The sequence below is a fragment of the Lissotriton helveticus genome, chromosome 8 (assembly GCF_964261635.1).
Source record: "Lissotriton helveticus chromosome 8, aLisHel1.1, whole genome shotgun sequence".
Classification (NCBI taxonomy): domain Eukaryota; kingdom Metazoa; phylum Chordata; class Amphibia; order Caudata; family Salamandridae; genus Lissotriton; species Lissotriton helveticus.
The window spans coordinates 1,070,583,387-1,070,611,209 of record NC_136069.1 but is presented as its reverse complement, the minus strand read 5'-3'; the positions used below and the strand labels follow the sequence as shown (position 1 = coordinate 1,070,611,209).

The window sequence follows — 27,823 nt, the reverse complement described above, 5'->3', positions numbered from 1 at the left end:
CTCAGAAAAGCCAATGCTGCAATGCCTCCATTATGGGAGAGGTGGCAGAGACTGTTGTCTGTGGAGCCTGCAGCTGAATACTTGATTTTTTATCCCCTCTTGATGATGAAGACAAAATGGAAGGAGATCTTCATTTACACCTCGTGAGCCTTGGTGAAGTTGCTTGCAGTTACATTGGTGGGATAGGTGATATTGAAGTGCCTCTTGGAACCATCACCTGACCTGAAGGCTTGACTGGTCTTGGTGGAATAGAAGAGAAAGTTTGCAGACCTTGGAGAAAGACCTACTGGTTCAAGAGATCCACTGCTTGAATAATCGGCCTTAGTGCCGGGAATGGAGTTACTACATCACCCCAAACGGTATCATGTTATGCCTTTGAAGATATGAAAAAAACAAAAGCTGCAGAGTTCCTGGATGTTTATCTCCTTGACATGGACCAACTGGACTGCAGCCTTGAGGTCTAAAACATAGAAGAAGACCTCCTTGAAAGTGACTCACAGTGTCTCCTCGGTGTTGAATGATCTGCTGTTAAACGTCTTGCCGTTGACAGTTGCATTTTCAGCGCAGGCCTTTATATTGGTGGTGGACACTCTGGTTGGAATGGACTCAGAGGGAGAGACTATAGTACCCGCAGACTCAGCATCCATGTTGAAGGCACTGTCATCGATCACCTTGATGACAAACACATCAGGGCTGGTGCCTGCCTTGACGTTGACGGGTGCTCGCAGGTATGGCAGATGTCTAGATTTGCGGTGATTATGTTTTCCTGATCTCCTCTCTTTATTACTTCCACTGTTTGAGTCTTTTTCATGAGAGGATCTGGTGTCAGTAGAAGGATCCCCTCTGTGTCCTGTTTCTTTTACTCTTTCGTCTCTTCTTCAGGCTTCCCTTGCAGGCGGATGCCATCCTGTCCTTGATGGCCCTCTGCCATTCTTTGACAAAATTAACACTCATTTACTGAGTGTGCAGCAGAAAGACAGACTACACAAACAGAATGAGTGGCACAGAAGCCTTTTTCCCACAAGAGGAACAACTCACAAAAATATAGTGGGGCCGATTCACAGAACTAAATTAAGACAAAATCCTAAACTTACTACTTATGGTATTCACAGAAGTTAGGATTTTGTCTTAAGTTTGTCTTAAGACAAAGTTAAGACAGACTTGAGACAGACTTAAGACAAACTTAAGACAAAATCCTAACTTAAGTCTGTCTTAAGTTTGTCTTAAGACAAACTTAAGACAAAATCCTAACTTCTGTGAATACCAAAAGTAGTAAGTTTAGAATTTTGTCTTAAGTTAATTCTGTGAATCGGGCCCATAGTATTTTAGTGAAAGTCTCCCTCTCAGATGAGAAAAAGTGGTAAATAAAATGGTGATCTTTAAAGCTGGTGAATGAAAGTAAAAAAAAGTCTTCAACCTGATTAAAGAAAACAAAAACTCTAATGAAAAATTGGGCAATAAAACCCAGAAAGTGTTATGAGATCCTCTCAGCACAAGCTGGAAAAAGAACAGGTGCTTTGAGACTGCCAGTACACTGCATTCTGGGAAGGGGAAGCTGCTGATGTATAACAACTGGGGGCATTTTTATCAACATTTCACCCAGCGCAGCAAGGTGCCTTGCTGCCCTGCATGAAAGGACAAATATGTGCCATATTTCACATCATACGGCACATCCCTGTCCTTTCCTGGCATTGGAGCAAAATGTGATGCCTAGAACCAAAGCAGACACCCTTGTGCCGTGGTGCAAGGGTGTCTGTGATTGCACAAGGTTGCCTGCATTGCAGACAGGATTGTTTTTGTGCACAAAAATTATAATCTGAGGCGTTTTCCACTTTCTATGTGTGCTAGAAAATGCAGCACACATAGAAAGAAGAAAAACGGGGAGACATACAAATATTTCTCCTCGTTACGCCTCACCTGGGGAGGCATTGCATTTTGACACATTGCCAGGTCTACCAGCAATTGTAAATCTGGAACTGAGTCAAAATCCATGGATGGATGCGTGGGAGCTTCCACGCTCCACCTATGGAATACTTCCAGGGGACAGTGTAACTCAATGCAGTGATTTGTGCTGTGTTGAGTTATGCTTGATTTATCAAGCACTCAAAGCCTCGCAAGGTGGACTTGCTTGGCTTGATTAATCTAATTCAGTAGTTGCATCACCTTTGCACCTCCTTGCAAGGTGCAAATGTGATGCAAGTCTTTGATAAATATGCTCCTGTAGACTTTTCCGATGCTCATGCACTTTGAACCTAACTGGCACATTTTCCTTTATTTTACTCTTTCTATGAGTGTAAGTACACTAGTTATTTTGGGCAGTGTAGCACATTCCTTAAGTTATGTGCTGCAATGTGGACTTCCTGCTACAAAGGAGAACTTTTTATCCACTCCGGTAAAATGCAGTAAAATCTAGCATGTCTTGCTAATTATGGATGTTTCACCAGCCTATTGACATTAAAGTGTTTGCCTCCAACTACAGATTGACTCTGTATATTCAGATAAAATCATTCCATGGCCCCTCAAGTGGTATGGAACATTCTATGTTTCTGGCTGAGCTATGTTTATCTATTCCAATTCTGTTGCAATGTATTCTGTTTGTCGTTCTTCCTGGTGACTTCCTCAGAAAGGGACTTTCATTGACATTGGTTTGATCTGTTGCTGTTGTTGGCACCGGCAAAGCCAAAGCCGGTGAAGTAGTATTTTTATTGGGGCAAGTGGGGGAATGCTAGGTGGTAGAATTTTCGTGGATTCTGGAACGTTACGCCGCAGAAATGCAATGATAATGTGCTATTTTAGGTACATTTTGAGGTTTGCACAGCATTTCAAATATGACATTTTCATGGGATGCACACAAAGCACACCACCCTGGAATCCTCTGGGTTTAGTTTTCAGAAATATCTGTGTTTCACAGGTTTCCATGGGTGGCCGTCTAGCCATGGCCAAAAAACCACAGCTATCCCATTGCCAAATCAGATCACCTTTGTGACAAGAAATGTTGATGTTTCCACATTGTATTTTGAGAACTTTCCTGTTGCAGACATTAAGCCTAGGCATGGCACTAGTCCTACCCATACAAATGAGGTACCATTTATATCAGGAGACAAGGGAGAATGGTGGGTGGTAGTAAATGTGTGGCTCCCCACAGATTATAGAACTGTCCAACACAGAAATGTGAGGCAAATTTATTTTTTAGTCAAAGTTTGAGGTTTGCAAGGGCTTCTAGGTACAAAACCCTGGTGAGAACCACACAAGTTACCCTACCATGGATTTCCCTGGTGTCTAGTTTTCATAAATTTATAGGTTTGCTACGTTTCCTTTTTTGCGTCTGAGCTAGGACCAAAATATAGGTAGCGGTCTACATTGCAAAAAAAGGGTCAATTCTCAGGGAAAAATGTGAAGAGTTCATGTTGCGTATTAGAACCATTCTTGTCACTGGCACTAGGCCTCCCCACAAAAGTATGGTACCACTTTGATCAGGAGTCTTGGGTCAATGGTAGATGTTGGGAAATTGGTGACTTCCCACAGATTCCAGAACTTTCATCACAAAAATGTGACAAAAATGTGTTTTTTAGTCAAAATGTGATATTTGCAAGTGATTTTGGGTAGAAAAACCTGATGAAAGCCTCACCCTGGATTCCCATAGGTGTCTAGTTTTCAGAAAAGTGCCGTCTTGCATGTTGGAGGAGCTAGAGCCCAAAATTCACAGCTACCCACATTGTGAAAAAAGTTAGTTTTCAGAGGAAAAATGTGACGTATCTATGTTGCGTTTTGAGGCCTTTCCTGATCAGAGGAGCTAGACCTACCAATACAAAATGGTGTACCATTTTTATCAGGAGACTTGGTGGAATGTGAGGTGGTAGGAAATGTGTGTCTCTCTGTAGATTACAGAACTTTCCAACAAAGTTTGATGTTTGCAAGGGCTTCTGGGTAAGAAAACCAAGTCACACCCCCCTGGATTCCTCTGATTGGTACGTTTTCAAACATGTGCAGATTTGCCAGGTTTCCCTAAGTGCCAGCTGAGCTAGGGCCCGAATTCGGCAGGTACCCACATTGCAAAAAAGGGTCAGTTTTCTGTGGAAAAATGTGATGTGTCCATAGTGGGGCCTTTCCCGTCATTGGCACTAGTTGTACCCACACAAATTAGCTACCATTTTTATCGCAAAACTTACTGGAATGCTAGGTGGCGGGAAATGTGTGGCTCTGCACAGATTCCAGTAGCTTTCCTCAACAAATGTGAGTAAATGTGTTTTTTAGTCAAAGTTGTAATTTTGCAAAGGCCTCTGAACAGGAAAACATTGTAGGAGCCACTCAAGCCATCCCACCCTGGATTCCCCTGGGTGTCTGGTTCTCAGAAATGTATAGGTTTGCTGGATTTCCGTTAGTGCCGTTTAAGCTAGGGCCTAAAATCCACAATTACCCACATACCCATAAAAGGGTCTGTTTACAGTGGAAACATGTGGTGTGTCCATGCTACATTTTGAGGCCTTTCCTGTTGTGGGAAATAGCCTGACTCATACAAGTGAAGTGCTGTTTTTTTTGGGAGACTCTGGGGAATGCTAGGAAGTAGGGCATGTGTTGCTCCCCAGAGATTCTAGAACTGTACCTCACAGAATTGTGAGGAAAAGGCAAATATATTTTTTAGGCAACGTTTGAGATTTGCAAGGGCTTCTGGGTAAGAACCCCTAATAAGAGCCACACAAGTCACCCCACCCTGGATTTCCCCAGGTCTCTAGTTGTCATAATTTTGGAGGTTTGTTAGGTTTGCCTAGTTTCTGGCTGAGCTAGGGCCCCAAATCCACAGCTATTCTTATTGCAAAAAAGTTCAATTTTCAGGGGAAAAATGTGCATGTTGAGTTTTGGGGCCTTTCCTGTCAAGGGGAATAGCCTGATGGTTGTATCATGGAACAACACATGCAACTACCAATCATGCCTTTACTGCACCGTAAGTACAAACAAGTGTCATTACACCGCATGCATTTACAAGTGAAGTACAATTTTTATTGGAATTCTCAGGGGAATGCTAGGAGGTAGGAAAGTTGTGGCTCCCCACAGATTCTTGAATTGTCCATCACAGAAATGTGAGGAAAACGTATGTTTTAGTCAAAGTTGGGAGTTTGCAAATGCTTCTGAGTAGGAAAGCCTGGTGGGAGCCACTCAAGTCACCCCACCCAGGTATCCCCTAGGTGTCTATTTTTCAGAAATGACCAGGTTTGCAAGGTTTCCTTTCATACCATTTAAGCTAGGGCCGAAAACCCAGAACTACTGACATTGCCATACAAGGGTCAGTTTTCAGTGGAAAAATGTGATGTGTCCATGTTGAGTTCTAGGGCCTTTCCTATAGCTGGAAGTAGCCTGATGGTTGTATCATGCATCTACCACACATGTTTCTACTTCGCCATCAGTACAAAACATGCATCATTACAATGCATGCATTTACAAGTGAAGTACCATTTTTATCGGAATCCTCAAAGAAATGCTAGGAGGTAGGACATTTGTGGCTGCCCACAGATTCTAGAATTGTCCATCACAGAAATGTGAGGAAAATGTATAATTTAGTGAAAGTTGTAAATTTCCAAAGGCTTCTGAGTAGGGAAACCTGTTAGGAACCACTCATGTCACCCCATCTTCATATCCCCTAGGTGTCTAGCTTTCAGAAATGACCAAGTTTGCAAGCTTTCCTTTTATGCCGTTTAAGCTAGGGCCAAAAATCCACAGCTACTGACATTGTCACAAAAGGGTCAGTTTTCAATGGAAAAATGTGATGTGTCCATGTTGCTATCTAGGCCCTTTCCTGTCATGTGCATTAGCCGGATAGTTGTATCATGTAACAACAGATGCAACTACTACACATGCCTTTACTTCACCGTCAGTTCAACACATGCATCATTAAAATGCATGCATTTACAATGAACATTTTTACAATGCATATGGCTTTACCACTCATGCCTTTACCATGAACATTTTGTTGTAAAGGCATGGTTGGTAAAGACATATGTGTGGTAAAAATAAAAATAAAAACACACACTCACTCACAGCTGAACACACACACTGCTGTCACTTACAACTGTTGGGCTCGATTTTCAGTTTCTCTTTGCCTGCTGTCTTGGTGTTGCTTGCTCTTCCTTGCACTCCTCCCCTGTCATACGTGATCTTGCTTCCTCCCTCCTCTTTCCTTCTGCTGTTGCCTCTGGCTGTTTTAGCCCTCCCACTATCCTTCCGCCCATCATCTAGCTTGTTTCCATTGCACCCGAGACAATAAAATAAACATAACTGAGTTGGTAAATGTTTGACGTAATTAATGCCGGGTGGCTGTCTGCTACGGCTGGTGCCACAGAAGCTGGTTCCACTCGGAAAGGGACGTGCTACGACCAACTGATAGGTGGGAGCACAGATACTGTTTTTGCCTATACACCTATACTGATTGCATTGATATCTGAGTGGGATTTAATTTCTGTAAAAACTAAGTTAAGAATACCTAGCTAGTGGGAAAAGGATTTTGTATTGGCAAAAACAGAATCAGTGCTCACATGTATCCGGTAGTCGTAGCACACCCCTTTCCATCGCAGGTTAGGGAAGAACCCTATGAGGAAGCATTCCACTAAGGGGTAACCCTGGTAGGTGAGGGTTATAAAAAAGAAAAAATATTTTTCTTTTTTCACTATGAGGTTAATATTACTTCGCAATTTCCTAGGAGTGACTCCTCTTGTTTATTTACATGCATAGTTATGGCCACGTTGTAAGGGAAGTGTTGGTATCTTGATCCACACAAGTGAAGTACTATTTTTATTGGGAGACCCTTGAGAATGCTAGGAGGTAGGAAATGGGTGGTACCCCACAGAATCTAGAACTGCCCATCACAGAATTGGAGGAAAAGGTAATTTTTAAACAAAGTTTGAGGTTTACAAGCCTCGGGAAAGGCGCACAAGTCACCACACCATGCATTCCTCCATATGTCTAGTTTCATAAATGTGTAGGTTTGCTAGGTTCCCTGGGTGCTGGCTGAGGTATGGCCAGAAATTCACAGCTATTCACATTGCAAAAAAAAGTCAATTTTCAGTGGAAAATGTGATGTGTCAGTGTTGTGCTTTGGGGCCTTTCTGGTCACTGGCACTAGGTCTACCCACACAAGTGAGATAAAATGTTATCAGGAGACTTGGGGGAATAGAAGATGGTGGAAAATGTGTGGCTCTCCAGATTCCAAAACCTTCCATCACAAAAATGTGAGGAAATGTGTTTGTTTAGTCAAAGTTTGATGTTTACAAGGGCTTTTGTATAAGAAACCCCCGGTGGGGTCCACACAATTCACCCATTCGTGGATTTCCCTGGGTGCATACGTTTGAAAAATGTGCAAGTATGCTATGTTTCCATAGGTGCCAACTGAGCTAGGGCCTAAAATCAACAGCTAGTCATACTGTAAAAAAGCAACCATTTTCAGTGGGAAAAATTTGATGTGTTCATGTCGCTTTCTGGGACAGTTCCTGTTGAGGGCATTAGCCCTACTCACACAAATGAGGTACCATATTTATTGGGACACATGTGGAAATGCTAGGTGGTAGGACAGTTGGGGCTCCCTGTAGATTACAGAACTTTCCATCATAGAAAGGTGAGGAAATGTGATTTTTCTGTCAAAGTTTGATGTTTGCAAGAGCTTCTGGGTAAGACAAACTTGTTAAAGTCATGCAAGTCACTCCACCTTGGATTACCTTGGATGTCTAGTCTTCAAAAATGGGCAGGTTTGCTAGGTTTCTCTCGGTTTTAGAGATTTAAGGCCCCCAAATACACAGCTACTCAAATTGCAAAAAAACAGAGGTTTTCCGTGAAAAAATGTAATGTATCCATATTGCGTGTTTTGGGCTTTTCCTGTTACAGGCAGTAGCCTTACCCACACAGGTGGTGTATCATTTGTATCAGGAGACTTGGTGGAATGTGAGATGGTAGGAAATTTGTGACTCCCTGTAGATTACAGAATTTTCCCTCAACAAGGTGGATGTTTGCAAAGACTTCTGGGTAAGAAAACCTGGTGAGATCTATGCATCACTCCACCCTGGATTCCCCCGAGTGTCTAGTTTTTAAAAAGTGTGCAGGTTTGCTAATTTTCCCTAGGTGCTGACTGAGCTAGGGCGCAAATTCTACAAGTTGCAAAAAAAAGGGTCCGTTTTCAGTGGAAAAATCTGATGTGTCAATGTTGCATTTAGTGGCCTCCCCTATTTCAGTCATTACCCCTCCCCACAAAAATTAGGTACCATTTTTATCAGGAGACTTGGTGGAATGATAGGTGGTAGAAAATGTGTGGCTCTGCACAGATTTTAGAAGTTGTCCTCAAAGAAATGTGAGGAAAATTAGTTTTTGTCAAAGTTGGTAGTTTGCCAAGTCTTGTGGGTAGGGAAATCTGGTGGGAGTCCCACAAGATACCCCATCCTAGAAATGTACAGGATTGCTTGGTTTCCTTTGGTGTCATCTGAGCCTGGATCCAAAATCCACAACAACACACATTGCCAAAAAAGGTTCCTTTTTCATTCCAAAAGTGAGAGTTGGCTATGTTGAGTATTGGGACCTTACCTGTGATGAACAATAGCCTGACCCATACCAGAGATGTACCATTTTTATTTGGAGACTCGAGGAATGTCTGGAAATAGGACATTTGTGGCTCCCCTCAGATTCTATAACTGTATATCATGGAAATGTGTGGAAAATGTATTTTTTAGGCAAGGTTTGAGGTTAGCAAGTGCTTCTGGGCAAGAAAACGGGGTGAGAGTCACACAAGTCAAACCACCCTGGATTCCCACGTGTCTAGTTTTCATATGAGCAGGTTTGCTAGGTTTCCTTAAGTGTCGGCTGAGCTTGGGCCACAAATCCACATCTATCCACATTTCAAAAAAAGGGCCAATTTTCAGTAGATAAATGTGATGCGTGCATGTGGCGTTTCGGGGCCTTTCCTGTCAAGGACAATAGCTCTACTCACAAAAGTGCAGGAGACTCCAGGGAATGTTAGGCAGTAGGACATTTGTGACTCTCCACAGATTCTAGAACTGCCCATCACAGAAATGTGAGGAAAATCTATTTTAAGTCAAAGTTTGAGCTATGAAGGGCTTCTGGGTGAGAAAACCTGGTGAAAGCCACACAAGTCATGCCACCCTCGATTCTCCCATGTGCCTAATTTTCATAAATGTGCAGGTTTGCTAGGTTTTCCTGAGTGCAGGCTGAGCAAGGGCCAACATCTACAGCTATCCATATTGCAAAAAAGGTCAATTTTCATTGAAAAAATTTGATGTGTCCATGTTGTGATTTCGGGCCTTTCCTATCACTGGCACTAGGCATACCCACACAAGTGATGTTCTAATTTTTTCTGCAGAATTGAAGAAATGGTAGGTGGTGGAAAATTGGTGACTCCCCTTAGATTCTAGAACTTTCCATCCCAAAAATGGGAGGAAACTGTGTTTTTTTTAGTAAAAGTTTGATGTTTGCAAGGGCTTTTGTGTAAGAGAACCTGGAGAGGGCAATGCAATCTACCCCCACTCCAGATTTCCCTAGGTATCTAGTTTTGAAACAAAGTGCAGGTTTTCTAGGTTTGCCTTGATGAAAGTTAATATTGGGCCTAAAATCAATAGCTAGCCACACTGCACAAAAGTGTCCATTGTCTTTGGAAAAATGTGATGTGTCAATGTTGTGTTTTGGAGCCTTTCCTGTCTCTGGCACTTGCCCCACAATAAACAAGTGAGGTACCATTTTTACCAGGAAGCTTGTGGGAATGCGAGGTAGTAGGAAATATGTGGGGCACTGCAGATTCAAGATCTTTCCATCAAAGAAATGTGAGAATAATGCAAGTTTTTAGTCAAAGTTTGAGTGTTGGAAATGCTTCTGGGTAGGAAAATCTGGTGGGAACTGGACAAGTCACCCCACACTGAATTTCCCTGGGTGTTTTTAATCCACAGATACCATATTGCAAACAAAGGGTCAGTTTTTAATGGAAAAATGAGAAATACAATTTTTATCGAGAAACTTGAGGTAATGCTGGTTGGTAGAAAGCATGTGGCTCCCAATAGATTCCAGTTTTCCTCACACAAATGTGAGAAAAATGTGCGTTTTTAGTCAATCTTTGAGTCTTGCAAGGGCTTCTGGGTAAGAAATCCCAGTGATAGCAATGCATGTAATTCCACACTGGATTACCTTGCGTGTCTAGTTTAAAAAAAATTGCAGGTTTGCTAGATTTCCACAGCTACCCACATTGAAAAAAAGAGTCAGCTTTCAGTGGAAAAATTTGATGTGTCCAAGTCGTGATTTGGGTGTACTTTCCTGGCATGGATACTAGCCTTACCCACACTAGTGAGGTACCATTTTTATCGTGACACCAGGGAGAATGCTGTGAGTAGGAAATTAATGTGTCCTCATAGTTTCTAGAAGCTTTCCTCTCAGAAACTGTGTGTTTTAGTCAAAGTTTGAGGTTTGCAAGCGCTTCTGGGTAAGAAAACTCGGTGAGAGTCACACAGGTCACCCCAACATGGATTCCCCTAGGTGTCTACTTTTAAAAGATTAGCAGGTTTGCGAGGTTTCCCAAGGTTCTGACTGACCTAGGGCCCAAAATCCAGAGCTAGCCATATTGAAAACAAGGATCAGTTTTCAGTGGACAAGTGTGATGTTTCCATGTTGTGTTTTAGGCAATTTCATGTCATGTGCACTAGACCTGCCCCCACAAGTGAGATACCATTTTTATTAGGAAACATGTGGAAATACAGAGCAGTAGAACATATGATATTACCAATCATATTTCTCTGCAATGGTGCCTTCGAAATATAAGCCAGTGTGTAAGAAAGAAGACATTTTATAAAATACCATCTGAATCACATGCTAATATGGTGACCCACAAATTCAGAGATGTACAAATAACCACTGCTTCTAAACTCAGTATCTGGTGTGCATTTCAGAGATACATAGGTTTCCTTGAAACCCATGTTTCACTTTACCATATGACTTGCTCTATATCTATATTCGGTACACAATGAAAAAACATGGTAAGGCTCAATTCAGTTGCTGGCTCTGGATAACTTGGGTTCTTGGAAAGCCTACAAACCCTTCATATCCCTGCAAAAAGAAGGGTCTAGCGGACGTAATAGTATATTGCTTTTGTAAATCAGCCATTATGACGAAAAGTTACAAATGAAAAAGGTGTACTAAATTCCACTCTTTTATTTCAACAGTTAGTTTCTTTAGAAAAACCTTCATGTATCTACATATATGATCCTATGTGAATTCAGACTTTTTGTCTACTTTGTCTACTTTTCAGAAATCTATAGCTTTCTAGTATATCATCCATGGGTTTCACACCAGCTTCCACCATAAACCGGAAGTAGGCAGAAAGTCCACCATTTTTCTGTCTTTCCCTGCAAAAAATCAAATGTAGCTATATTTTCTTAATCCCCTCCAAGGGTATGCACAAACCGTTGGGGGAAATTTTATGGCCAAATCACGCAATGTGGAGTGCAGCAAGTCACCTTGCTGCTCTGCGTGACAGGGAAAGGGAAGAAATGTGCTGTATTTAAGACAATACAGTACACTCATGCCTTTTCCCCTCCGCGTGCATCTTTTTTGTTGCCTAGCACCAACATAGGCACACTTGCACCATGGTGTAAGAGTGCCTGTGTTGTAAAGATGATTGTTTTTGCACAAAAACAATCCTCTGAGGCTTTTTCCTCTTTCTATGTGTGCTGCAGAATGCAGCACACACAGAAAGAGGAAAAAAACTGAAGAAAAAACATATTTCTCACCCGTGGAGGTGCAGGTTTTTGGCGCATTCCCTGGTCTACCGTTGCTGGTAAATCTGGAAAATAAATCAAAATCCATGGATGTTGAGTGGGAACACCCATGCAACACCTCCCTGGCACAGAGAAATGCAACGCAGCGATTTGTGCTGTGTTGCATTACTCAAGATGTATCAAGTCAATCAGGGCCACACAAGGTGGCCTTGCATGGCTTCATTAATCTCATTTTTAATTTGCATCGCTTTTGCACCATGTTTTGTGGTACAAAGAGTGATGCTAGGAGGCTTATAAATATGCACCCTGCGTACCTTTAAAATCACCAGGATGTTGGAAAAAAAGGCATAGATTCCTTACGTAGAAAAAAGTTATGCGGGCCTAAGTGCGAACTAACTCAAATAGCCCAAAAATCGCTTAGCATTCTAGGAAGAAATGGATTAGCAGCCAAGGGGTTTAAAGGTTAAGAGAATACCCATTACACATTTCTTGTTTACACACAAATTAATAGTATACCTTGTGCTCCCTTTTCTCATCTTTTTTAAGATACTCCTTCGTAATATTAATAGCACCGCATGATCTCCTGTCAAATCCATGAATAGGCTGAGCAAATGGTAAACACATGTTTGAGTCTTGCATTACTGGGCCTGAAAGACATTCAAAAGAAGCGGTTATTAGAAATATTAGCCACTATGCTAGATTATGCTTATCTCAAATTTGCGAAACATGATCTATACGAAATGCAAAGAAACGTAACTTGAATGCCACCACAATGGCTTTACCGTCGTTTTAATCAGTGCTTTAAATGGGTCGGTACTCAGTACCAGCACTTCTGAATGTTCACTTCTTGAGTACCAGCATTTCTCCTTGGCCAATGAAAATATCTGTATTCATACAGGTAGCAAAGCAGGCTCAGAGGAATTTGAAGGTGCTGCTGAATTGCTGCCGACAAGCATGTGAGTCTCAGAAGCAGAATCTGCTGCTTTATAGACTTGCACCATATTTAAGTGATGACAACATGATGTTGCAGCAGGGTGCGCCAGGACATCTCTGTAGCCAGGCTGAGGTGTAAGGGGGTGAAAAGTGACAGTGAGGCAGAGCAGGTGGTAATCGAGGCACAGCAGAGCGCATATCAGCGAAGATAAGCACTTGTAAAAACATATGCTTTGACTAATGTGTAAGTTTGTGTGACTGCCAGTAAGTTCCTGTGCGTGTTCGCATGTGTAGGTGCTTCTGTTTCCAGTCACCTTAGCTGGTATATAGTCGCCAGCCCCACAGGCCTTGCATCGGGAAAGCCTGCCCTGTCTTTAAATCGTGCTCACCATGGTTAGCTTGTAGCAGGTCAGGGTCTCCCGATATCACCAGTGGGAATCTTTCTCTTTCTGTGGGGAGGGCGCACTGTCTCAAAACGATTGTACCTTGGCTCTAAGAAGGCTATTATTTCTGCAAAGGTTATAACAGACTTTTTCTTCTAGGAGGGTCTGAAGTGTTTACACATTTCCAAAACATGTTAAGGTTTGTACAAGCCATACACGTTTAAAGGTCATACTGTGGTATAGTCACGTCAGGCTGCTCTACAGGCATGCATTCAAAACTGCCCATTTTGTTTAATCTACTATTCTGCTACTTGGAAGCTACTGCTTGTTCCTACAGTTTATTATCCCTAATGTAGAGGTCATGGAGTAGAGTAAACTTTGTAAAGACAGGGTGGTCAGTCTAATGTGGTTTGAAGTTTTGAGGCACCATAGTGATAATACATCACTCATTAGAAAAGCACAATGTTAAAATGAGATCATGGTATATCATTTGGCAAATCTTCTTAAGTGCCCACCCAATCTCCCCCTCCAGCTGTGCAAGCATCACATGGGCCCTCTTCCTGTTCATTGCTTTCCCATCAATTATGTATACCAAGACCTTTGTGGTGTTAGAACGGTCACAGTTTAGTCATATCATACACTGGCACATCATTTATCACAATGGCATCTGTCATTAACATGCACAGCTCTTGCTTATCTTGCCCTTCAATGTAATACACTCCAGTCATAGCTAGTTATACCTGTACATCTTGTCTTTATTACATATTAATAACCATAACTTGCATAATCCTGGAAAGCATCATCCGTACAGTCATAACGTCCGGTTAATGTGTGTCATAAAGCACTTTTATTTACTGCTGTGACAGCTTTATTTCTGTTGCTTACTTGGTAAAGAGAGTCTCAGCTCAGAGGCTTCCCTTGATACCAAATGTCTGGCATTCGCAGCCATGTCTGGGCTGTAAGTGCCGTGTCCGTCCAGCGCCGACCATTTCATACCTTTATTTGCCCTCAAATGTCCCTGCCATGAGGCATCCCAAGAAGCTTGCTCGGGCAATCGTTCTTTTACCAACTGTGAAGATAATTATTGTTAAACCTTGTAACTACCCTCTATGCTGGTGGTGTTTTTTCGACCTCCGGCCGCCACCCAAAGCCTAAAAGAAACTTGTAGTCGAGTGACCCTACAATGTCCAGAGGAACATGTCGATCCCTACGCTAGCCGGGTGAACTTTGCCCTCTGCGTGCTAGCCTGGCATCCTTAGGGTGATGAGGCCGCGCCTCGCAAATTCCAACCCATGCCCTTTAATGCCTTAAGGTAGTTGCAGAGCCTCCCTTCTGCCAGCCTCATGTTGGGACTGCTACTTTTTAAAAGGGACTTTTTTCTCACCACTCCCTTCTCCCTTCCCGCACTCGCTGGCTCGGTGGCTCCCATAGCAACTGCTGCAGATCGCTTCGAATTTGCAAGTTGAATCCCATTCGCCTTCACCCTTCTCAAACTTTCAGCATGCCGTTGGTTGTGACCGAACTTGCCAGCCCCTGAATACCGTGTCCCTCTGTTGCCCTGTTGGTACCAATCTGTCCTCTAATTGGTCCCATAGGAACTAACCGCCTGATTCATCAAGCTAAATTGCGCTCGCAATAGCTGCGAAAATGCTATTGCGGGCGCAATTTCCCCAATCGGCCTTCATCACGACAATAGCGAAGTCGCAAACACATAATAGCGAATCCGCAAATAGATTCGCAGAATCCCGGCAGGAGAGCAATAGCGAATCGGAAAATGCGACAAACCACGGATACTGCAAAAATAATAGCGAATTCGTAATACAATCACAATCGGTAATCATGAAAAATCGCAAATAGCGAAAAAAAACAAAATCGCTGTTTGCGAGGCGCAAATTAAGGACAACCCAAAGCAGGTGGTAACCATAAAAGCCATTGAATTTTTTTTTTGAAAAACCGTTGGCCAATCAGTAACAGGTGCAGGCCTGACCAAACACACATAAGGAGAATCAGCAGCAGCATTTGGAGTCTCGATTCGATTCGATTAGCTTTATTCGATTTCAGTAAAAAAAATCATAAAAGCAACAACAGTACAGAAAAATACACCAAAACATTAATACATTTCATTTCATAAAAGAATTAGATGAATTAAAAATAAATTAAATCAATAAGATGAATCGGCTAATCAGTATACAAAATGCAACATGAACAAGTTAAAAAACAGACCACACAATACGAGACCCCTTGTTGCCGTCTGGAAATTACTCTATGTTATCTGACATTATGACGGCACATATAATGTCCTGGGATAAAAGTCACTTAGAGACCAAACTGATATGGGACCATCCCCTATTTGTGGCTGCCAGGATTGCAGGTATGGTACGACATATTTATTTCTAAACTTTACGAGTACCAAGTCGCCCACAGTGTTTTTTCTGAGAGGTCCTAACCAGCCCACCCTTCGGACACTTAATATGGTTCCGTCTAAATTGGAGGGCAGAGGTCTATTTTTGGTGAGCCAGTACACTACCTTATTCCTTAGGTCCTGCTGTCTCTCGAGTTTTCCCTTTGGGAGTTCAGGTATTCCTGAGAGGACACACACAATAGGAGCTACCTCAGGTGGCAAATGTAAGTGGTTAGTTTTGTGAGGACTAGACACTATTCTTTTATAGGGCGCCTTGTCAATATTCTGCCCAGCCCTAAGGTAAGAAAATTGTGATGGCCTAGCGGCTTTAGTGTCTTTCGGGGTATTTACAGCTTTCTTGTGTGGGGCAAGTGGTTGTATACTGGAGAGCTTGCTTTGTGTGATGGAAATTGGCGTATCTCTAGGGGCTGGATGGTGTGTTAGTACGGGTCCTCCCATAGGATTAGTAACTACTGAATTAACTTTTATAGCTTCCTCGATTCCCCTAAGCCTGTCCTCTAGGCTAGTTATTTTATCAATCAACGGAGTTATGATTGACTTCCTCATGGTTTCGAGCTCCAACAATAGGGAGGCCTGTGTAGGTGTTTTCGAAATCGCAGTGCTGAGAGTTTTGCATGAGGGTGGATTACGATGTAATTTTTGTAATTTGGCCTGACTGCCCGTGTGTATAGCCTCATCTCTCTTCCTTTTTACAGAGAGCACCTGGTTGGGGATTACCGGTAGGAAGTTTGCTGCTGGTTGTATTATGTGGGGCGTTACCTGTGGAGTGTAAGTTAATTGGAAAGAGCAGCTAGACCCATGTTTAGGCGTAGATAATGAGGAAATTGGAGCTTTTTCTGGAACCAAAGGGACGTTTTGAGGATTTGCACAATAGATTAAGTTCATCCAGTAAAGATATTGCCGGGGCTATGTTAGCAGTCTGAGGCAGAGAACCCAGAGCGAAAGAACTGTCTAGAACTGGGGATCGTTCTATTCTATCTAAATCACTTGCAATGGGCAGTATAACACGCTTAAAGTACATATCCAGTGTTCCCCTATGCAGATCACCCTGGGGGGAGAGATTGATAAGGTCCGCTTTGCAAGACATAGCATTGGAGCTATCACCAATAATGAAGTATTGTACTATATCGAGAACCTTGGAAGGGGCCTCTTAGAGGGACCGCAGATAGTCAATGGGTAAAAGTACCTTTGATCAGTGTTCCTGGAATAATGGCACAGGAACTAGGGGGGGTGGCCCGACCCGGCCTCATCTGGCCTTTGATGGCCGCAGATGGCCCGCCCTTGTCCCGGGCTTCTCCCGGCGCTACCCGCGCGCTACCCGCGACGCGGAGGGCAGTCCTTCCTTTAAAGCGCCTTCGGGCGCACCCTGGTTGGTGGAGGCGGCGTCCAGCCGCTGAGGTTCCTGGGGGGTGTAGTTCCCTGTCCCCGCTGCCGCGCTGCGGTGTCCTGGCAGCGGCGGCGATGGCGGGGACAGAGAAGCGCTAGGGTATGGGGCGCAAGTCAAAGGGTGGCCCCACGGAGCAGATACAAGAGCCATTTGGAGTCTCACAATGCCAGGAATGTACATGGTGGTTAGGCGGCGAAGGCTACAGCGAGCAGCACGGAGGAGACGCAGACTCCATGACAGGATATTCCGCCAGCGGGTACCGCCTGAATGGGGAAATGATTATCCAGCTAATACAGGACCTTGACCCCCTGATGCAGCACCCAACAAGGCGGACCAATGCCGTGCCTACACATGTCCAGGTATTGTGGAGCCTGCACCTCCTGGCCTCTGGGAGCTTCCAGGGGATAGTAGCGGTTGCTGGGGGGATATCCCAGCCCACCATGTCCCGCTGCCTAAGGAGTTTCCTTGACGCAATTCTGACCCAGCTACACCAACACATCAAATTTCCCACCAGCCAACAGGAGTTGGATTTGACCAAGCTACAATTCTACAATGTTGCCCATTTCCCACATGTGATAGGATGCATTGACTGTACCCACATCGCCATCTGCCCACCAGCTGCAACGGAGTACATGTACCGCAATCGCAAGTCCTACCACTCCCTCAACATCCAGATGGTCTGCAATGCTAAGACATACATCACGGACATAGTGGCACAGTACCCAGGGAGTACCCATGACTCATTCATATTTCGGCACAGCGGCCTCCACACACGACTGGCCAGAGGAGACTTTGGGGAAGGACACCTACTTGGTAAGTACACTTTGTCCACAATGTCACATTGCGATGAAGTAGCTGCGCTGCACAGGCACTCACCCTCTGCTCCTCTCATTCAGGTGACAGTGGCTACGCCCTCCGTGAATACCTCTTCACCCCATACCTCAACCCTGCTACACCACAGCAACGGCGTTACAATGTTGCGCACATACGGACAAGGAATTGCATTGAAAGGACTTTTGGGCTGCTGAAGAGCAGATTCTGCATACTGCACAAGACAGGTGGGGCCATGTACTACAGCCCTGATGTGTGCTGCCGCATTGTGGCTGTCTGCGCAAAACTACACAACATTGCTACCAAGTGCAGGATACCTGTAGACATCTCTGGCAGTGAGTCGGAAGGGGACGACCGGCCACCTGCACATGGGCGTCATGCACGCAGGGAGAACCCAGCTGAAGGCCACAGACGCCGCAACCACATCACAATGAACAGTTTCTAGTCCACCCACTCCCCTCACCCAAGAAATCACAATTGCATGCAAATGGAAATAATGACATGACGCCAATGTATGATGCAAGAATAAATATTATTGTTTGATAACAACGGCCCCAGCAACGCCGGGGATGCCTGGCTTCACCTTGGGGTGCCCTCTCACAGGGAAAGCCAGGACGGGTTCCCCAGCGGTATACTGCGCCAGGACGCCACGTAACGAGGTAACAGTGCGCTTTACAAGTATACATACATTCACAATAATAGTGCAAGTTGCCATCCTTCCTATGCAATCAGTATTGCCCCATACTGCTGCGTCCAACACACAGGGCAGGCTTATAGTGTCAGCCTGTGCCTGTAAAAGTACATGTTAGTCAGGTGCGCCTCCGGCGCGAATCACCCAAGCGCCTCTCCGGCTCCTCCTCTGCCACCCCACGTGACCCTGCAGTGGGCCTGGTGCTACGTCGTAACACCGCTACCTGTGAGGCAGACTGGCTGCTCACACTTGAGGTGCCCTCGCTGGCATCGTCCCCTCCGACAGTGCCAGGTACAGGGGGGTGAGTGCAATAACGGCAGTGGTGAGGTGTTCTAATACTCTGGCCACATCCTCGCAGCATTGTATTAGCTGCTGCTGCTGCGCCAGGGACCTACGCGATAGCTGGGATGTCGCATTGCCGATCACATAGTTAGACCTGGTGTATGACGACAGCCGCGTCAGTAGCTGCCGGTGGTGGCGGCGCCCGGTGTTGCGCTGTGATATTAGCGCAGCAGTGTTGGCCTCCATGGCTGCCGTCATGCGGTCCATCCTCTCCCCCACACCTGCCATGGCTGCCGTCATGCAGTCCATCCTCTCCCCCACACCTGCCACATTGCGGCCAATATTATGCAGCTGCATCTGTATGGCCCCTTGCCGGCGTGCCTGCATCTGGTGAATGCGTAGCATTCTACGCTCTATGCTCATGCTAGGCAATCGCACTTCCATCCCCCTCCTGCCGCTGCGTGCATTGTTCTGCAGGCGAGCCCTGCCATGCCTGCTCTGCTGGCTGCCCACAGTGGGTGGGCGCTGTGTCACCGCTGTCGCTGGAGCAGATGTGGAGGCTCCAGCTGCTGCGGGCCTGGCTGCAGGGGTTGGTGCAGCGCCTGTTGGTGCTGGCGCTGATGCTGTGGGCCTGGCTGCAGGGGTAGGTGCAGCGCCTGTTGGTGCTGGCGCTGATGCTGTGGGCCTGGCTGCAGGGGTTGGTGCAGCGCCTGTTGGTGCTGGCGCTGATGCTGTGGGCCTGGCTGCAGGGGTAGGTGCAGCGCCTGTTGGTGCTGGCGCTGATGCTGTGGGCCTGGCTGCAGGGGTTGGTGCAGCGCCTGTTGGTGCTGGCGCTGATGCTGTGGGCCTGGCTGCAGGGGTAGGTGCAGCGCCTGTTGGTGCTGGCGCTGATGCTGTGGGCCTGGCTGCAGGGGTTGGTGCAGCGCCTGTTGGTGCTGGCGCTGATGCTGTGGGCCTGGCTGCAGGGGTAGGTGCAGCGTCTGTTGGTGCTGGCGCTGATGCTGTGGGCCTGGCTGCAGGGGTAGGTGCAGCGCCTGTTGGTGCTGGATGTGTTTGTGCCGGCACCTCCTCCGCATCCTGTGGTTGCTCATCGATGAACAGCCTGTCACTGTCGCTGCTGTCTGCGCCACCTGTGAGGGGAAGTGGACGTCCATTGGTTGCATGTATCTGTCACACGTGCAGTTGCTACATGCATGCTGGATGACATTCCCTGACTGGCTGTGGCATTGCGTACTTTGGAACCTGTCTGGCTGCATTGGGGTACTTGTACATTGTGGCCACACTACATGTCCCACAATGCTTTAGGGCATTACCTAATGTGCACCGATGGCATGACTTTGGAACATTATGGGAGGCTATAGGGCAATGGCCATTCATAGGGGACAGGGTCGCAGTCGCATGCCACTTACCTTGGCTCTCTTGGGTGGGGCGGGATGAGTCCAATCTGATGACCCCAATGCACGCCTCGGACTCCAACGTGTCCTCGACGCGGTCCTTCATGGCGGTGTTTGGAGGGACTGTAGGTCCTCCCCCTCCAGCGGCTAGGGACTCTCCCAGCCTCTCGGCAACCCTGTCCTTGGCACGACCTCGGAGGTCGTACCACCTCTTCTTTAGTTCATCCAGTGACCTGTCTGCCACGCCCACGGAGTTCACTGTGGCCGCTATCCCAACCCATATTCTCCGCTTCTCCTGCTCAGGCAGCCTCCTTGACTCTTTTCCAAACAGTTTGGAGTGGTTCTCTACCACCCCTTCGATGAGGTGCTCCAACTCGTGTTCGGAGAACTTCAGTTTTCTCTTGCGCCCGGTGTTGCTGGGCCCTGGCACAGCCTCCTCTGCCATTGCTGCAGTGAGATTGGGTGTGGTATTCCAAGTTGGCAGGTGTCCTTGCAGGAGCTCACTCAGTTGCTGCCTCGAGGTCTGCCTCACTGTGGTGAATGGGGGTGGGAACTGGCTACTTCCTGGTTGTGATGTCATCACTGTGCTCGAAAAGCGACTTCCCGTTTTCCCGATCACGTGTATTAGCGATTTCGCAATTAGCGATATCGCTAATCCTACACGGATGTTGCCGAAAATAGCGATTAATCAGCGATTTTCGACACTCGCTAACGCTTTTTGCGGCCGCGCGCGAATCGCTTTTTTTAATCGCAAACAATCATGAATGCCGATCTGCGATTTCTAAAATGCGATTCGCAATTAATCGCAATTGGGAAATCGCAGATTCCGGTTTTCATGAATCAGGCTGTAAAAGACTGCTTGTGTACCTCCATCCCTTTGAGCACCACGACCATGTGTTCTCTGAATCCTGCAACATCCTTATGGTCTAAGACTATTGTGGGCCATGTCTGCAATTTTGCCCTGAAGCCTTCATAGTACTTTATCCAAACCTCCCCTGGTACTTGCGCTGCATTCCCATTTTGTTATTACAGCAACAATGCCACTGCTACATGTGGAAACCTTTCTACGAACATGCAAGTCAAAATGTGAAATGCATGCAACACAGTTTTTGATGGACATCTCTAACCTGAGCTTGTGCCTCTCCCTCCTGTCCTTGTCTTTTTACCCCGTAGTACCAGGTCCAGTCCTGTCTGTTTGGCCTCCACCAGCAAGAATACATTTATGAACTCCTTGAGCCCTATTCTCTCTTTAACTTCTAATGGAACTAGGCTCCTCAGCCCAGTCTCACGTCTTAACATATGTGGCTCACCCAGGGACGGCCTAAAATACTCAATGGCTATTTTGCTCATTGCTCTTTGCCCTGCTCAGTTTGGCGCTGCCTCCCCCTGCTGCTATTAGGCCCGCCTCCCGTGAATTAAGCATCCCTGACCTTTGGGTGTCCTGCTTTGCCCCTTCCTGTATTTCTGCTTGGACAGGGTGCAGACCTACGCCAACCAGAAACCCATTTTCTAAGAGTCCTTCCTCCAGACTATGCACAGTAGATGCTAATGCTTCACATTAAAGAGAAAGATGTCTATCCAGACCTCATCATAATCCAGATGACTTCTCAGGGACAATCCTTCCCTGGCTCTATATATGCAGGCCCATTCCTCTCCATTGCAGGATGTATTATGTGAGGGGGTGTAGAACAAAAGTATTGTTATATTATCACCACTGGATATATTATCATCCCCAAGATGTGGGTATTCTTGGCGTTACTGAGCAACAATGCCTTTCACCACTTTGCAGCTACTTCCCTCCAGGTCCACTCTGCCTGAGTAGACATCTTGGTTCCAGACGCCGTCCATGCAGGTAACAGCGGTGGGGCGATCGGGCCGGGTAAGAGGGGATTTCGAGGGACGATAACGAGGGGAAATTATTTATTTATTTCATTTCCCCTCTGCATCGTCCCTCGAAATCCCTCCTTACCCGGCCCCACCGCACCACCGCTGTTACCTGTACGGCCCGCGGCTGCTCTGGTCCCTCATATTTTGAGGGGGCTTGAGACCAGTCTAGCCGGATGAACACAGACTGGTATATTACTTTTATTGCTTGAGTACGAAAAAGGTGTACAGCGCTACTTAATTCTGAAACTCTAATATTTCAAACAGCTTCATCCTTTGGGGATGTTTGAGATGCCATCTTTGGACGAGGTTCTGGGAGCTGTCACAAACAGCAAAAGGCTTGGTACAGTCTACCTGTGGGATGCCTAGTCCTTGTACCCATCTTGCAGAATGACATTAAGTACTTTTATTTCATGTTGTTAAAGCAAAACTGTGCCCTGTTTAGGATGCAATCCAGCTAGCAAATTAAAAGAATAGCAGACGTACACATGCAGGGGGATGTCTGGGGGGGTTCTAGGGGGCCACTTACCCCCTTCCAATGGGTGCCGTAGAGGGGCATGGTTTGTGTGTTACAGCTCTGTGGCACACAGTTAGTGAGCCTCCTGATGGCCTCTGTGCCCATGTCTATAATATGCCGCAGTTGCAAACGATACCCTCATTTGCATGGGGGACACGCTAACATTCAAAAGAGGGAATGCTCGTTAAGATCAGGCCGTTGCACATTTAGTGTAAGCAGTGTCAGCCTTGTAATCACTTTTTAAAGGTGGCAATTGTGCTAATGAAATCAATTTTGCTTAAAACCTCCACCCTTTCACACTCCAAAGGAGTCAAGCAAATAAAAATAATCAAAAACATTTTCAGACAGGGGGTCTTCTTGGGGCTACTTCACGGTCCACCGTCACGGAGGGGCATCCTTGGCTACAGGGGGCAATGTCCCCTGAAAGTCCTGTTGAAGTCCAGGCAAAAAACAGTTGACAGTTGCCACTGGTCTACTGATCTCAGATTACAGAGAAACCAGGGATTCACGTTAACTGGTGATAACTTCTGACTTGGTTGACCAAACTGCACACTGATGATTCTCCCAGGTCCAGTAGACACAGGTGCATATTTTGTGGGTTGGGACTCGGTCCCCCGGGTTGCACAGTGATGGTCAGCGGAGGTCAGGCACTCTTGGCTACCAACCTGTTAGGGCAGGCTTAGTCAGCTTTTGTGAATCTGTAGCTGTAATAGGAAGTCAGCAAATGTTCTCTTTAAGTCACTCTTCTGTCTGAGGCTAGGTGATGACGTTTTCTTGAGCAGGGTACCACAGGAACAGTTCCCTCTTTGCTGACCCAAGGCGCAATAGGTGCAGTAAAGTCTTGGTGAAGCCTCTCTTTGCTGTGTCCAGCGAACAGCATGGCAGTCCTTCTTTGGTACACTTTTCAAAACAAACATGATCTAAGGTCTTGGTGCCATTAATGTTACTTTTATGCCCATGTTATGCCCTCTGGAATGTGGGTACTACTAGGTAATGGGCTATCAGGACCCCATCTCACCTAGTGATGAAGTGTGGCATCTAGCTAGCCCAGAATGCACTAATCTGCCCACTCCCAATATAGCAGATGCATTCTCCTGGTGTTTGGAGCTCCGAAGCTCACAGCAAAGGTGTGGGTACATGGGGGATGCACACCCATGGAAAAAACGGTTTAGCAATTGTTTTCCGATCTCTGTCCCTAATGTCAATCTGTCTATTAGAACAAAAGACCAAATCCTTTTGTGTGTGTCTACCGTTTGCCCTTCAGTGGCAGCTTCCCCCAACAAGGTCACCTTCTGGGCTCACACACAGTTTGCCCTTCCTGCCAGAACAGCTCACACCTCTTCCAACAGTAGGCCCAGTGGGGCCGATTCACAGAACTAACTTAAGACAAAATCCTAAACTTACTACCATTTTGGTATTCACAGAAGGCACTTAGTAATTTTGGTATTCACAGAAGACACTTACTCATTTCGGTATTCACAGAAGTTAGGAGTCCTAACTTCAGGACTCCTAAATGCCTTCTGTGAATACCGAAAGTCTTAAAGTTAGGATTTTTCTCAGTTTAGGAGTAGTAAAGTTAGGAGTCCTACTACTAAACTGAGAAAAATCCTGACTTTAAGACTTTGGGTATTCACGGAAGGCATTTAGGAGTCCTAAAGTTAGGAGTCCTAACTTTACTACTCCTAAACTGAGAAAAATCCTAACTTTAAGACTTTCGGTATTCACGAAAGGCATTTAGGAGTCCTAAAGTTAGGAGTCCTAACTTTACTACTATTAAACTGAGAGAAATCCTAACTTTAACACTTTCGGTATTAACGGAAGGCATTTAGGAGTCCTAAAGTTCGGAGTCCTAACTTGACTACTCCTGAACTGAGGAATATCCTAACTTTAAGACTTTAGGGGCCTCATTTATGAGGCTGTGCGTCACTTTTACGCCGCCGGTGCGTCACTTTTTGTGATGCACCTGTGGCGTAAAAAATGCGCCTTGTTGCGCAATATTTACAAAGTGACGCCTCTAGGTAGAGGCGTCACTTTGTAAACCCCTGCGCCACATTACACCTGCGCCAGGTATAATGTATGCAAGGGGGGCGTATTGACGCAAGAAAGAGTCATGGAAGTGACACAGTAAAATTTATGAGATTTCACTGCGCCACTTCTAGGACTCAAATGCGTCAAAATCTTACGCCTGCCTCACAGCAGGCGTAAAACTGATGCAGGCCCTTTCAATGGGGCTTGCCCCATGTGAAAGGACACATTGCTGGAGTTGCGTCACTTTTGTGACACATTCCAGCAATGCGTCACTTTTGCGCCTACAGATACGTCAGAAATACTGACGTATCTGTAACTCCTTACGACATGATGCGTCATACTGTAAATATGACGCATCATTGGTGTCGCAAGGAGGGCGCAATGAAAAGTGACGCATCACTGTTTTCACGCAGCGATGCGTCACTTTTCATAAATGAGGCCCTAGGTATTCACAGAAGGCATTTAGGAGTCCTAAAGTTAGGACTCCTAGCTTCTGTGAATACCGAAATGAGTAAGTGCCTTCTGTGAATACCGAAATGGTAGTAAGTTTATGATTTTGTCTTAAGTTAGTTCTGTGAATCAGATCCTTTGTGTTCCTTCTTTAGAGTTGTTCACATCTCCCCCCAGAAGGACAGAAGACTCTCTTGTGACCAGCAACAGTAATGGGTCACTGTCAAACAATGGGCAACAAAGCGACTACTTACTAAAGTTGCTATACGCCATAAGTTACATTAAATTCAACTTGACCCTATAGTTTGGTTAAAGACATCAAATCTTTTGATACCTTGAATGATCAAATTTAGTAGTCCAATTTAGAAGTTAGCACTGCTGAGTTGTCAGCGTGTAATTCTGCACTCGCCAATTTTGCTACTAGCCTTTCTACAGTAAATATGACAATGCAGATTTTTTACTTCCAGGACATGAAAAGTAATTAAACACATGTTCAAATGTTTTTAAAAAATTCACTTAGACTTATAGGCCATTAGGCCTGTTTTTAGGAGTGACTTATTAATAATAAAGGGAAGGTTTAAAAGGCAAAGTCGAATTAGCAATCAGAAATTGCCCTGCCTGCTGGCAATAGCAGGATGGGAGACTTTTTTTGCTTTGTCTCACTCATGGTGGCACAATAAGTGCTGCACTCCATGATAGATATTTACAGGCCCTGGGTGACCCCGGTACTATAAACTAGGGACTTTTTAGTAAGTTAAACTGATGCAAATTATGGATGATCCAATGGGACATACACTTTTTAAGGCCCAGAGCACCGGTACTGAGGCCTGTTTAGCAGGACTCAGTGCACCTTCAGAGTCTAATAACAGCAGCATCAGTCCAAAAACTTGGGGCTGATCATGCAAAAAGAGGCATTTCCTTACAAGTACTCATCAACCATGTCTATGCTCACGATGGCTACGGGGAACCACGCCTCCGTGTAGCCACAGATGACCCGCGGCCCCACCCTCAGTAATGGTGGCACATACCTGGCTGGTTGATTCGGCGTGCTAGCCCCAGCGATGCGGTGATGCGGGCGATTTTCGCAGGGTGTATGAGGAGTGCCGTGGATCCGGACAGTGCCATATTAGGAGAAACGATTCAGAAAAGGGGGTGGTGATGAACAGAGTGTCTGAATTAAGCAGACCACTCTTACCCAGTCCAAAGATCAGGGCTTGATCCATCACCGTTATTTAGCTCACTGCCCCATCCCAGCTCAGAACCTGGCTATATGCAAATTAGTCTGTCCCTGGCCCAGTGCATCATGGGAACAGGGCAGACCAAACTACCAAGCCAATTCTTCACCAGAAAGGAGACAAGCTTCCGGGGACCGGTTTCTGCCATTCCAGGCGTCGTCGGCCCGGCTTGCTTGAATCCTGATGGAGCAGTGAGCAAGGGACTCATGTCTGAGTGTACCCTTCCACGCTTATGGTGGACAAAATGATTCAGAAAAGGGGGTGGTGATGAACAGAGTGTCTGAATTAAGCCGACCACTCTTACACAGTCCAAAGATCAGGGCTTGATCCATCACCGTTATTTAGCTCACTGCCCCATCCCAGCTCAGAACCTGGCTATATGCAAATTAGTCTGTCCCTGGCCCAGTGCATCATGGGAACAGGGCAGACCAAACTACCAAGCCAATTCTTCACCAGAAAGGAGACAAGCTTCCGGGGACCGGTTTCTGCCATTCCAGGCGTCGTCGGCCCGGCTTGCTTGAATCCTGATGGAGCAGTGAGCAAGGGACTCATGTCTGAGTATACCCTTCCACGCTTATGGTGGACAAAATGATTCAGAAAAGGGGGTGGTGATGAACAGAGTGTCTGAATTAAGCAGACCACTCTTACCCAGTCCAAAGATCAGGGCTTGATCCATCACCGTTATTTAGCTCACTGCCCCATCCCAGCTCAGAACCTGGCTATATGCAAATTAGTCTGTCCCTGGCCCAGTGCATCATGGGAACAGGGCAGACCAAACTACCAAGCCAATTCTTCACCAGAAAGGAGACAAGCTTCCGGGGACCGGTTTCTGCCATTCCAGGCGTCGTCGGCCCGGCTTGCTTGAATCCTGATGGAGCAGTGAGCAAGGGACTCATGTCTGAGTATACCCTTCCACGCTTATGGTGGACAAAATGATTCAGAAAAGGGGGTGGTGAGAGTGGTCTGCTTAATTCAGGGTACTCTGTTCATCACCACCCCCTTTTCTGAATCATTTTGTCCACCATAAGCGTGGAAGGGTATACTCAGATGTGAGTCCCTTGCTCATTGCACCATCAGGATTCAAGCAAGCCGGGCCGAAGACGCCTGAAATGGCAGAAACCGGTCCCCGGAAGCTTGTTTCCTTCCCAGTACAAGAATTGGCTTGGTAGTTTGGTTTGCCCTGTTCCCATCATGCACTGGGACAGGAACAGACTAATTTGCATATAGCCAAGTTCTGAGCTGGGATGGTGCAGTGAGCTAAAAAACGGTGATGGATCAAGCCCTGATCTTTGGACTGGGTAAGAGTGGTCTGCTTAATTCAGGCACTCTGTTCATCACCACCCCCTTTTCTGAATCATTTTGTCCACCATAAGCGTGGAAGGGTATACTCAGATGTGAGTCCCTTGCTCATTGCACCATCAGGATTCAAGCAAGCCAGGCTGAAGACGCCTGAAATGGCAGAAACCGGTCCCCGGAAGCTTGTTTCCTTCCCAGTACAAGAATTGGCTTGGTAGTTTGGTTTGCCCTGTTCCCATCATGCACTGGGACAGGAACAGACTAATTTGCATATAGCCAAGTTCTGAGCTGGGATGGTGCAGTGAGCTAAAAAATGGTGATGGATCAAGCCCTGATCTTT

The 27,823-nt window shown here is 45.8% G+C and overlaps 1 protein-coding gene across 1 annotated transcript in view; it reads right to left on the bottom strand.

Annotated features, from left to right (window-relative positions):
• Positions 1–27,823, bottom strand: part of LOC144771874 (cilium assembly protein DZIP1-like) — a 1,571,028-nt gene that overhangs the window by 228,420 nt on the left and 1,314,785 nt on the right. The window contains exon 19 of the mRNA XM_078656123.1: positions 12,267–12,397. Within this exon, the coding sequence (XP_078512249.1) occupies positions 12,267–12,397 (131 nt within the window). The remainder of the gene's footprint in view (positions 1–12,266; positions 12,398–27,823) is intronic.